The following is a 13110-nucleotide window of genomic DNA, read 5'->3' as shown; positions in this document are numbered from 1 at the left end:
GGGACCTGGCCGCTGGGCAGGCCCTGCAGCACTCACCTTGCATCATGCTCCTGTAGGCGGTGTCCGTGATGGCGTAGATGTGCGGTGGCATCTCATGCCTCTTCTTGCCCTTGTACATTTCCACGATCTCTTCCGAGTAGATGGGCAGGTTCTTATACGGATTGATGACCACACAGAACAGGCCTGAGTAGGTCTGAGGAAAAGAGTGGCAAACAGGAATGGGTTAGGAAGCCTGATTCCCAACCACGGGCAAACCTGGTGGTGAGACATGTCTGCAGCCTCTAAGGACCCCGAGTTGGCCTGATGGGAAGGCGCCCGCTGGATCCCCTCGTCCTCCGGGCCCTTCTCCAGCCGACCTGCCGAGGCGTGGGGGCGCTGGCACCATCTCTGCCCTTTCAGTTGGGGGCGGGGGCCCTCCCTCAATGGTGAGACTGCTGCCAGCACTGCGTGTCGACAAGCTTGTGCATCGGGCGAGATCCGGGGCGAGTTCGGGGACCGTAGGGGTCCAGTTACGAAACTCCATCCAAGGACAATGAGCGATGTGTGTGTCATCGTGAGAGATGCACAAAGGGGAAAGGGTTTGGCAGCAGCAAAAGCAAACTGCGTGGAAACACACATTATTCTACCCTCAAGGACTCTCCAAGATATTCGAGCACAACTTCCCCAGCAATGGGAGAGGCTCATTGTGCTCATCAACCCCTGAGATCCTCTGAGATAGCAGGTCACTGACAGACACCCCTCTCCCTGGAATCTTCTAGAGACGTGCACACAAAGATCTCTAAAAAACGTAAAGACCAGTTTCATGTGCCCTGAGAGCCTTCTCTAAGACTCGGTCTTCCTTGGAGGGGGGCCCAATTCATCTACACTCTCAACATGAGGCTCCTGACAGGTTAAAATCAGGGCCCAGAGTCAAACCCCAGCAAGGGAAAGTTTCTTAACCTCCAATTCTCAGTCTGTAAAATGGATGCAGGCAAACTAGTTGATCTCACTGAGTGGCTTCGAGCCTCACAGCCCCTGCAACAGCCGTGCAGAGGGGCTCAGAGGGGCTCGGTTTCCAGGGGCAACGGGTCTAGGCAGACCTGCCTTTCTTCTATGTCTTCTTTTTCTAATAATTTTTCCTGGGAGTTCCTGGTGGCTCAGGGGGTTAAGGATACAGTGTCATTGCTGCAGCCTGGGTTGCTGCTGTGGCACAGGTTCGATCCCTGGCCCAGGAACTTCCACATGACATGGCACAGCCAAAAAACTAATAATAATTTTCCTGCCTTTTTTTTTTTTTTTTTTTTTTCTTCCCAGACCCTCTCCCCAACACACACACACAAGACAGACTCCTAATAGCTGGGTGAGACCTCTGAGCCCTCCCAAGTGACAGGTGCTTCTCAGGAGACACAGCTCCCTTTCGGCAGCTGGAGCAACCCAAGCACCTTCTCCCTAGGAAAACAAGCCACAGGCCAGGAAGGAGCCAGTGAAGCGAGGCCCAAAAGCCATGACTCACATACACCTGCAGCCCCGACTCTGGAATGAAAGCTGAAGGCATGAAGCAGTTCGTGTCAAAGCTGGAAGCAGACCCAGGTCCCAACACCACCCCTCCTCCCCCAGAGCCGACCTCCTCGGTCGCAGAGAGGCGTTTTCCCAGCTCCTCATAGCCCTTTGCTTCCCTCGCGACGGGTGGCCTCCACCCTCGCTGTCCAGTTTGCCCCTCGATCCAACAGCAGCCAGCATCCGAGGGTCTGTGCTGTGCCAATCCTGTCCCTTCCACCCTGCTGCCCCCTCTGCTCTCGCCAAAACTGGGTGGATCTTGTGGCCGAATTCAAAGGCAGGGTCCACACGGGAACCAGTCGTGAGGTTAAAGGCTCTTTGCAGCCCTGGCCAAAGGTCACAGGTCTTGGACTTTCCAAAAAGAAGTCAGGCTGAAAGCAGGACTCCAGAGGGACTCACTGCAGCCACGCACTGGCCTGCCTGCAAAAGAGCAGCTGAGGTTGCAGATGAACAAGTGTGTCTGGCTGCCTCTTCTGCTTGGAGGAGGGGACGCAGGGCCCTTCATCTCCTTCCTTCCTCATATAATCAGTCGTTTGTTTTCCCTCCAGCTACTCTTTTCATGAGGGACCAGGGAAGCTCTGACGCTAAGGAGTCTGCACATGGTGCTGGCAACCTGCGGCTCGGCTGTTACGGGAAGAAGACGGGAGAGCCACGGGAAACCTCTGGTTTTCCCTCCATGACTGTGGGGTGGGGACGAAATGCAGGCCAGGGAGCAGCGAGGTCATCCCAGGAGCTCAGAAACAAGTGAGCTTTGTTCCTGGGGTTTGAGAAAACCCACACTCTAGGAAACCCAGCCTGAGGAAAGCAAAGGACTCGTGTGGCCACACATTTGGGGTGTGCCACGGGGCCAGATGTTTGGAAACAGCTGGTGGTGGCAGCAGAAAGGGCCTGGGGGTGACCAGCACCAGTCTTTCTGACAGTTGGGTGGGCAGGTGGAGAGGACCTCAAAGTCCTCTGGGCTGATCCCATCAGATCAGTGGGGCATCAAGCTAAGCCGCACAGAATGAACACTGCAGCTCAGGTGGGAGGAAGAGGATGAGCTACGAGCCCCTCTCCCTGGCGGCCCGTGAAGGCGCAGACACTGAGCAAGTGGCTTTGCTCCCACAAGGCCACGCCAGGGAGCTGCTCCATTCATGGGCCACAGAGGCTCTTTGTGCCCAACCGCCCCCTGTCCCCAGGCCTCCCCCCACCGAAGAAACAGAGCAGCTGTGGCGCAGAATTAGCCACGCCGCCCACAACACCAGGCAAACACGCCGCACAAAGGCTCCCAGGGTTGCAATTTGGAACGTGAAGGGGGGGGGGGTGCCTGTGAATGAGGCAGCGCCCCCTGCCTGGGCAGCCCCACTGAGCGGCTTTGATCTCTAGGCAGCTCTGCACCTGCTGGGGTCTCCACGAAGGCAACTGCACAGATAATCGACTTCCTTTGGTGAAGACCCCGAGGAGGAGGCTGGTCTGAGGCAGGAGGATCTGCACACAGAAGGTGCCAGCAAAGAAGCAAAAGTGGGAGTTAACGCCTAATGCTTGCAACCGGAGAGTCTTGGAAAAACGGCTCGGGTCCTACTCACGAGCCTGTAGGTGCAGGTCCGCACCCACCTAAAGAGTAAAACCCACGCTTGGAGAGGAAAGATGAAGCAAGTAATGCCGAATGCGCTTTCATAACTAGTATTTCCGTTTGCAGCCAGCAGTCCACCGACTTGTTCCACACCAACAAATCTCCAAAAGGACCCAAGCTGAACAGTGACAGCCGTAAATGACCAAGCAGAGGGTCAGATTTACTTCACCTAGGACAAATGGCAGCCCAGGGCGGGTGGGTGCTTGACAACATTCTCAAGACTCCTCCTGGAGAAGGAAGTGAGGCTCCGCACAGCCACACATGGTCAGAAAGGGGCAGAGCTGGGACTGGAACCAGGTCCTGGAGGCTCCAACTCCCCCCGTGCCCTGAGTCACTCTGCTTTACGAGCAGACCCATTTCTTAGAGGCCAGCAGAGCGGGTCTAACATAAGCTACTGAGGATGACAGTTCCACCCCCAGACGGCAGGACTTAGCTCCCATCTCCCCCTGACAGACAAGCAAAGCTTCCCTTAAGGCCGTCTGTTTTTCTGCAGATCACCAATTCTGGATTTCAGTGGTTAATACCCCGAGGGACGGGGGCTTTTGGTCCATCTAATAGTCTCACCAAGAAACAGAGAGAGAACTGGGGCAAGAGTCAGGAAGCCCAAGTTCCAGTCTCAACCCTGCCAACACCTGGCTGTGTGACCTTGTCTAAGTCCCTTGCCCTCTCTGGGCTTCCCTCCTTCCCATCTGCCAGATGAGAAGGCTGAGCTAAGCCAGCCTATACAGGAACTTTTCCGCTTAGACTGTTCAGGGAATCTCAACGGTAGGTCCTTCCTCTGGTGCAGAGCCCCGCCCACTTCTGTAGCCAAGCCCTGGGGCCACCCACCCCCACATAGCCCCACCCCATTATGCAGATAAGCCCTGGGGCCTCCCTCCCCTGCATAGCCCCACCCCATTATGCAGATAAGCCCTGGGGCCACCCACCCTGCATAGCCCCACCCCATTATGCAGATAAGCCCTGGGGCCTCCCTCCCCACAGAGCCCTGCCCACTCACATAGATGAGCCCTGAGTAGTAGCGCTCCTTGAGGTTGTGCAGCACTGAAGCTTCGTTGAGGCACGTGAGCTCCGCCATGTCCTCCACCTTGGAGAACTTGGGCGGGTTCATCTTCTGGATGTCATCCTTGTTCACCTTCACCTTCTTCCCATTCTCCACCAGCTCCACGATGGCCTCCTCGCCCACCTCCTCCTTGAGGCTGGCGGGCTCAAAGCCACTCTTGTCGGAAGGCACCCATACCAGCTTCTTGGCAGCCCAGTCGGCCTGGGCCAGCGGGTTATTGATGAAGTTTTTATCCACATAGAGATACTTATCGGCGGCTTGCTGCGCCATGGCGACTTACGGCCAGGACCTGAGGGAGAAAAAAGGACAAAACATGAGCTACCACTGCACCAGCTACAGAGATCACTCACCTCCTATCTCTGCAAACTACAGCCTTATAATAAGGGAAACGCCATATAACCAGGCTGTACAACCTGCCAGAATTTTCTCGTTCTCTACTTTTGGGAGAAAGATGTACACTGCTGCAAAACCAAGTTGATATCCGGGATTCTTTAAGAAATTAATGAGGGGACTTCCCGTCGTGGCGCAGTGGTTAACAAATCCGACTAGGAACCATGAGGTGGCAGGTTCGATCCCTGCCGTTGCTCAGTGGATAAATGATCCGGCGTTGCCGTTAGCTGTGGTGTAGGTCACAGATGTGGCTTGGATCCCACGTTGCTGTGGCTCTGACGTAGCTGGCAGCTACAGCTCCGATTAGACCCCTAGCCTGGGAACCTCCCATATGCCGCGGGAGCAGCCCAAGAAATGGCAAAAAAAAAAAGAAATTAACGATATGTCCTAGGATCAATGCACAAACAGACCTATAATCAAGAATCATGACAAATGATGAGCATAATAAGAATCCCAAACACAGATGTAATTACAGTCACTATGCTCACCAGCCAAGGCAGAACAGGGACCACACAATTTAAGAGGGCTTCCAATCAGAACAGGTTTCCAGTTCGTTCAAAAAAGACACAGGTGGAAGTCTCTAGTTTAAAACACCTTTTCTTATTTGGCATTCCCTGGTGGCGCAGTGGGTTAAGGATCTGGTGGTGTCACTGCAGCAGCTCGAGTTGCTGCTGTGGCATGGGTTCGACGCCTGGCCCCAGAACTGCCACATGCCACATGCCAGGGGCACAGCAAAACAAACAAAAAAACCAACTTTTTCTGCTTTTACGGAGTCAACCAAGAGAAGAAAACACCACACCAATATGTTGCCAACAGATTTTAATTCCATCTTGGTAATACAGCCCCAAGAACTAAGGTGAGAAGAAAAGAAGTCATCCTCCAGGAAACATCACGGAGAGAGGTGAGTGCCTCCCTTTTGGGGCACTAATAAGAAAAGGCAACCCTTGCAATTTATGGGCCACCAGAACTTAAGCCCATGTGTGCTGGCTTTTTTTGGACGCTCATTTACAAAAGAAAGATGATGAAATAATAAACCCTTACATCTGTGTGGTTTTATAGTTTATGAAATACTATAACACACACCTCACTATCTCAGAAGATCCCGACCCTAACATCTCCGTAAGGGGGTAAGATACCTGTTACTCTCCCAGTTTACAGGTGAAACAGAAGCTCCCTGGAGATAAGGGGCTTTGTCCAGAAGTCACCCAGGAAGGGCTCCTGGTCCCGTGGACTTCCCAGAATCAACCACCGTACTTATTCCTGCTCAAAGGCTCAAGCTAAGATCAGCTGCGGGCACAGCTGCTTTGCAGGAACCAAACGCACGACTTTAGAGACACTGGTCTAGGACAGAGCCAGCCCACAGCCACCGGAGGAACAACTCAGAAGCTCACTGCCTCGCTCACGACAGGAGACGAGAGGGACTCCAGATCCAAATCCAGGGTCACACAGGCGTTCATGCTTCCAGATCCCAACAGGAACGTGGATGCCAGGAAGGCTGGAGGCTAGGCAGGAGGGGAACAAAAGGAAAAGCTGGCCCGCCCAGGCCTTCTTATCTAGGCTCATTAAATGGCTTCCAGATCAAGGCTGAGGGGCTCCCCTGGACTCACTCCAGGAGAGGCTGTTTTCCAGGAAATCTGCTAGCTTCCCCATCTCCCCGCCCCCAAAGAGGGAAGGCAAGACCAAGGAGCCGAGCCTGGCAGCCTCCCCAGCCAGCTCAGCTGGTGGCTTTGTTTACATTCCCAGCACAAGCAAACCCTGGCAGCCCCTCTGGAGTGGGGGGGACGAGGGGGCGCCATCCACCTGCAGGACTGCCCCCCCACTCCCCGCCCCGGGCAAAGCAGGCAGGGCCCAGAGTTAGGCAGCAGCAAACAAGGCAGGAATGGGATGCCTGCAAACCACCAGCCTGGCCTCGTCTTCTGTGTGGGGCTGGGGGCTGGCGGCTAAACAGGGCCTCTTCGGGCTGTCCTCGCTTCCATTCTGGCTGGTCCATTTAAGCAAACCAAAAGTCTCTCTCTGCCAGAGTAAATACCAGTTGCCGCTGCTTCTCTGCCGTCCTTCTAACCACAGGCCAGCTGTCCTCTGCAAAGTCTGAGCACCCAGGCTCCCCACACCACTCTCCCCAATCATGTCACCGCCACACTCAAGAGCTTGCAACCACCACTGAGCACAGGGCCTCACTGGCTGCTGGTTCTCAGTTTTTGCAGACCTTAAGTCCGTAAAAGATAAGACCATCTCCCATCAATACACAAAAAGGGATCCACTTCTATCTACCCTATTGCCTAAAACCCAAAGCCCGCTGCTCGTTAAGAGTTCCACCAACCCAGCCCAGTGAAGCCACCTCATCGCTCCAAGAGAAGAGGGAAAGGGGCCCGACATTAGGTATCTACCTACCAACAGCAGGCTTGGCTTGTTCACAACCTCACTTAACCATCAAATCACCCAGGGAAAAAAACTTTTATTATCCCCAGCTTACAAATGAGGAAACAGGACCAGAGAGGGCAGGTGGCTGGCCCAGAGTCACCCAGCCCAGTCATGGGCTGATCCGGACCAGCCTGGCCCCCGGGCTGGGACTCTTTCCAACCTACCTGTGCCCGGGGTCTTGAGAAAGAGGTCAGGTTGGCGTTGAAGCTGGGCTGAAACTGTCAGTAAGTGGAACACGGGGGGGTCCAGGGGAGTGCACCCCACATAACATTCACCAAGTATTTACCGGGCACTATCAGGAAGGCAGGTTGGCTGAGAATGAGACTTGTCAGTATGGACTGTGTGGTCTTTCAGAAATCAAAGCACAGTAAATTCAACATTCTCACTCCCGTGGCCTGTGACTGCCAACAGCCAGCCCATCAGTGATGGCAGGATGATGCTGGGCCCTCATCAAACTCCAGTTCACCCCAGCAACTCCAGCCCTGGGGGAACCAAGAACAAAGAGCATGCAGGCTCCCTCGGGCTGTAGGCCCTGGGCCTTACCCTGGAAATCTGGGTAAACTGCCGGCCCTTTCATCAGTGAGCCTGTGCTGGACTCCATGAACGTTACAGCAGGTGTCAGGGGGAAAACACCCAACCCACCGCCCTCTGCTCCTGATTCAGCCCGACCTTCAGGCCTCAGTGGGAGGACAGAGGGCAGGTACAGGCCAGCACGGCCTCCTACCTCTGACAGCCACCGGAGGCCTGCAGACCAAGCCAAACTCCCTGTAAGAGAGAGGGGTACCCCATGCCCCTCCAAGAACCCACACAGAGGGCTGCGGCCCTCTGCGTCCAGGGGGGCCAAGCCCCCGGTGGACGGTGGGCTTGAGGAGTCCCCACTGGCCTCAGGGCCTCTCTCTCTGAGCAGAACTCTTCATTAAACACGGCTGCGCCTGGCTTGGCCAGGCCAAGGACAGAGCTATTTGGTTTCGGCAATTCTGGAATGATGTGGGTTCACAAACAGTGCCAAGATCAATACATGGGCTAGGTCGGTGGGGAGGGCCGCAGAGGGCACGATAAACAATGGGGTTTCTATTGAAGCCCGCCCGCCCGGCCAGGGACATCCACATTCAAGGATCTGGGAGCCACGGGGCTGCAGCTGAGCACCTGTTTCCACCTGCATCAGGGAGAGGTTCCTGGGCCCAGGGAAGCAGGTAGAACAAGGCGCCATCGTCAAGAGCTGTTAGCAATGAAATAAGAGGCTTTAGGGAAAGAACAGTGGGGAGGCGACTGTGTGATCACAGCAGCCAGCATGCAGCCACTTCTCCCCGCCCTGTCCTGGGACAATCCTAAATGACCACTGAATTTAAAAGGAAAAAAAAAAAAAAAAAAACTGTGTGTTCAAGACATGGAAACAACCCAAAAGTCCATCAACAGGTGATTGGATTAGGAAGATGTGGTATATATACACAATGGAATACTACTCAGCCATAAAAAAGAACAAAATAACGCCATTTGCAGCAACATGGATGGAACTAGACTCTCACACTGAGTGAAGTAATTCAGAGAGACAAAGACAAACACCATATGATATCGCTTCTATCTGGCATCTAACATACGGCACAAATGAACCTTTCCACAGAAAAGAAAATCATGGACTTGGAGAACAGACTTATGGTTGCCGAGGGGGAGGGGGAGGGGGGAGGGAGTGGGGTGGACCGAGTGCTTGGGGTTAATAGATGCAGACTATTGCCTTTGGAAGGGATAAGCAGTAAGATCCTGCTGTGTTGCACTGGGAACTATGTCTAGTCACTTATGATGGAGCAGGATAATGTGAGAAAAAAGAATGTATACATGTATGTGTAACTGGGTCACCATGCTGTACAGTAGAAAAAAAAGATAATAATGTATTGGGGAAATTTTTAAAAATTTAAAAAAGAAAACTGTGCGTCACATAAAGGTTTACAAAATGAAAGAAAAAGACCCCATCCCCACCCCAAATTCCTGACACTCTACCCACAAAAATTAGTTTCCTCTTTTTCTTAGCGGTCCCTTCTGGCTCATAGAAACACCTGATTTTTAATTCTCACAGGCAGGGCACAGAGGTTCACATTTTGTATAACACTGCACAGTGATTTAAAATACAAAGCATCCTGCTGTGTAGCACTGGGAACTCTATCTAGCTACTTCCAATGGAGCATGATACTGTGCAAAAAAGGAATATATGTGTGTGTGTGACCGGGTCACCTTGCTGTACAGTACAAAATGGACAGAACACTGTAAACCAGCTATAATGGAAAAAAGTAAAAATCATTAAATTTAAAAAAAAAAAGATGGGTACATTTTGTTTCTCATGGGTGCAAACTATGTCCCCAATAAAGCTGACTTAAACAGTAAAAAATAAAATAAAATAATAAACAATAAAACTAACACTAGGGTTTTTTTCCTCTTATCTAGTGGACCATCTTGAAATAAATTCTCACGTGGAGCTGTGGAAGCAGAGGAACATGCGGGCATTGCCATGGCCCCAAGATCATTATCACCCTGTCTTCCAGAGGGGTAGACGGACGGGTGTGCACAGCCACTTGGGCAGGGTATCCACGTGGCAGCAACCGCCCCGGCACCAAGAAAACTGCGGGAAAGAACACGTGGCTCAGACTGGGGAGCCTCCGAGGTCCTGGGAAGCTGTGGGACTCGGCAGGCCAGCAAGGAGTTAAGGCGAAAGAAGTCAGCTCTGGCCCATTGAAGATCAGATCAAGCATCGCCATGCCGGCTTCCTGCGGGTGCCAGTCCAACTCCAAGAAACCCAAGTAGTTGCCTTTTTAGGCCATAATCGAGAGGACACAACCAGAGGCTAAATTAGGATTCTCAGGAAATGATGAAACTGAAAGTAAATACGCTGACCAAAAACCTCTGCTTTCAACCCAAAATGTCATTCCTCGACGATGTGCCTTCTTCCCACCCCCCAGAAGGTCCATCTGGACCTTTTGCTCCTTCCTGTTTTCCCAAGGAATCCTCCCCCCTCCCCTCCCCCCCTCCCTCCTGTTGGTTCTCTCTCTACTTACTTGTGTGCTTGTTTGGAAAAGACACTGCCAGCTCCTTTAAGACAGGACTTACTCTGCTAGGACACATCAGTGGTCCAAACACTGCGCCTTTCCATTCCTAGACAGTGGGATTTAAGGAAAGGCTGCCAGGGGCTGAGATCTGGGCTTGGAGCTTTCAGGTCATCCCGGCTCAATCTTAACACACCCGGGACCTGCTAACCAGGTCTGCATTTTCTCACTCAGGCCTCGCCATCTTTTCACAAGGTATATGTCCTCATAGTCATTTGACAGGTAAGGGAAACGAGGCTCAGACAAGTCCCGAAGACCAGGTTCAAAATCAGAGCCACTCAGGCCACAAGGCCCTGCTTGGCTGTCACTCGTACTGCCTTCCCGTAAGTCCTCTAGGGCTGTGGGGAGAACACAAGCTGAGAACCCCCTGGGGAAGCAAACCAGTAAAACACACATTAATTACGCCAACTGCAGGCTGCAAACCCCATTGCCTCCTACTGGTTTGTACAAGGGACTCCCCACACTTCCACTGCAAATCGCAGAGCTTAAAAGAAGGTGAGAACCCTGACCTTGGGCGAGCCACGCATGTTCTCTGGAGCCAAGGTTCCAGTTCAGAGACCCGGGCAACCACAACCCCAGACAGGGGAGCCCTGTTCCAGCTTAGTCACCCATGTACACAAGCAGGCCCCTTTGTTTTTTTTTTAAGCCCCACCCCCACGCCAGCGAGCACAGGTAATCAGGCCCCATCTCTTTCTCTTTAACAGCCATTGCCTTCCAGCTACATGGAATCACCACGGTGCCTGAGTTCCGTTGTTAAGGCAGGTTCTAGGAAGGCAGCTGCTGAATTAAATAGAAATTCCCAAACCCATTAGATTTACTGATTCAATCAACTAATACATACAGAGGCTCTCTGGGTGCAAAAATACTGGGGCAAGGGTACAAAGGACCCAAGGAGCTTATGATGCAGTGGAATGTCAGGAGAGACACACATCCCCCTAGTCAGAGTGCCAATCGGGGACTTCTTGGAGTGGATGGAAAGCAAGCCTTGGTTTTCTGACCCTTTCACTGCTGCACTCAACACCAAACATGGCGGGTGCCCAATAGACAGGTCTGCCACATACATAAAGAGGAAGCACGGCTGCCCCCCATCCGAGAATTCCACCAACCACAGGTCAAGACTCAATGAAGGAAGACAAAGGAAGAGGAAACTTGCTGGGAGAAACAGAGAAGGGGAGTTCCCATCGTGGCACAGTGATTAACGAATCCGACTAGGAACCATGAGGTTACAGGTTTGATCCCTGGCCTTGCTCAGTGGGTTAAGGATCTGGCGTTGCCGTGAGCTGTGGTGTGGGTTACGGACTCGGCTCGGATCTGGTGTGGCTGTGGCTGTGGCGTAGGCTGGCACCTGTAGCTCCGATTAGATCCCTAGCCTGGGAACCTCCATGTGCCACAGGTGTGGCCCTAGAAAAAGACAAAAAAAAAAAGCAACAGAGAAGGGGGTGATTGAATGGAAAACCTTGAAGGTCAAGGGAGATTTTCACGGAGGAGATGACATTCGTGTCTCAGAAGAGGAGTTGAGTACTGATGGCGGAGGGAAAAGATGGTCCAAGAGTATGTCCCAGCCCAGGGGGAAGAAGGTGTAGTTTCTCATGAACTACGAAATTATGTGATGAGTTAAGGTCTTGGCCTCAGCACCGTGAACATTTGGGGCCAAATAATTCCTGGTTGTGGGCTGGCCTGCGTGTTGTAAGGCATTCTGCAGCACCTCTGACTTCCACCCACTAGACAACACTGGCACGTGGTCCCCAGTCTTGACAACCAAAAGTGTCCAGGAGTTCCCATCGTGGCTCAGCGGTTAACGAATCTGATCTGACTAGCATCCATGAGGACGCAGGTTCGATCCCTGGCCTGGCTCTGTGGGTTAAGGATCAGGTGTTGCCGTGAGCTGTGCTGTAGGTTGCAGACGCAGCTCGGATCCTGCGTAGCTGTGGCTGTGGCGTAGGCCGGCAGCTACAGATCTGATTTGACCCCTAGCCTTGGAACTCCAATGGCCGTGGGTGTGGCCCTAAAAAGCCAAAAAAAAAAAAAAAAAAGAAAAAGAAAAGAAAAGAAAAAATAAATAAATAAAAGTGTCTCCAAACATGGCCAAAGGTGTGGCATGGGGGGAAATTGCTCCCATTTGGGAACTCCTAATTTAAGGGATTAGTAAGAACAAAGGATACATCATGAAGCCAGACCTCTGCTTAGTAGATTCTCCCCCAGCTCCAAAGGGCACTAACCGACTCTCCTTAAAACTGAAGTCCTCAGAGCAAAAAGATTCCTAGAACCCGAACTACACCCATCACAGCTGGCACTGCACTGTCACCAAGGAAGGACAGTCCCTTTTAATACACTGTATGTTAAGGGATGTGACCAAATGCCCAATTAAAAAAAAAAATCAGTTCCCGTAGTGGCGCAGTGGTTAACGAATCCGACTAGGAACCATGAGGTTGCGGGTTCGGTCCCTGCCCTTGCTCAGTGGGTTAACGATCTGGCGTTGCCGTGAGCTGTGGTGTAGGTTGCAGACGCGGCTCGGATCCTGCGTTGCTGTGGCTCTGGCATAGGTTGGTGGCTACAGCTCCAATTCGACCCCTAGCCTGGGAACCTCCATATGCCTTGGGAGCGGCCCAAGAAATAGCCAAAAAAAAAAAAAAAAAATCAGGCCAAGGAGGCTGATGTACTTCCCCAGGCAGGACATGAATCTCTCTCAGAGCCTCCAACACGGCAGCTCAGCCAGTGATTCATAAGCAAAGTCCACCAGTATCCAGCAGTCCAGGTGATTAATGGGAGGCAGGAAGCAGCCACGTGGAGTGGGAGTGGAGTGGGTGGGGGCCACTCCCATAGCTTTTCCAGTGCAACCCATCATCCTGGGAAATCCATCAAATTCAATTTACTAGATGGTTTTGGCAAGTCAGGAATAGTCTCAGGGACAATAAATATCCAGATGAATGTTTCCCACCTATGAGAGGGCCATCTCCACCTGAGGACCCACAAGGACCATCACACCTGAACCCCCACCC

General features: G+C 52.5%; 1 protein-coding gene across 2 annotated transcripts in view; it reads right to left on the bottom strand.

Moving 5' to 3' along the window:
* MYH9 (myosin heavy chain 9) overlaps nt 1–13110 on the bottom strand; it is a 90282-nt gene that overhangs the window by 53211 nt on the left and 23961 nt on the right. For both annotated transcript variants that reach the window (XM_047786380.1, XM_047786381.1), the window contains exons 2-3: nt 4146–4497; nt 37–193 (exon numbers count right to left, since the gene is read on the bottom strand). In XM_047786380.1, the coding sequence (XP_047642336.1) occupies nt 37–193; nt 4146–4478 (490 nt within the window). In that variant the 5' untranslated portion in view covers nt 4479–4497. The remainder of the gene's footprint in view (nt 1–36; nt 194–4145; nt 4498–13110) is intronic.

Source organism: Phacochoerus africanus, chromosome 7 (genome assembly GCF_016906955.1).
Source record: "Phacochoerus africanus isolate WHEZ1 chromosome 7, ROS_Pafr_v1, whole genome shotgun sequence".
In the NCBI taxonomy this organism is placed as follows: Eukaryota; Metazoa; Chordata; class Mammalia; order Artiodactyla; family Suidae; genus Phacochoerus; species Phacochoerus africanus.
Note: the sequence above shows the minus strand (reverse complement) of the source record. Positions and strands in the feature narration are given on the sequence as shown.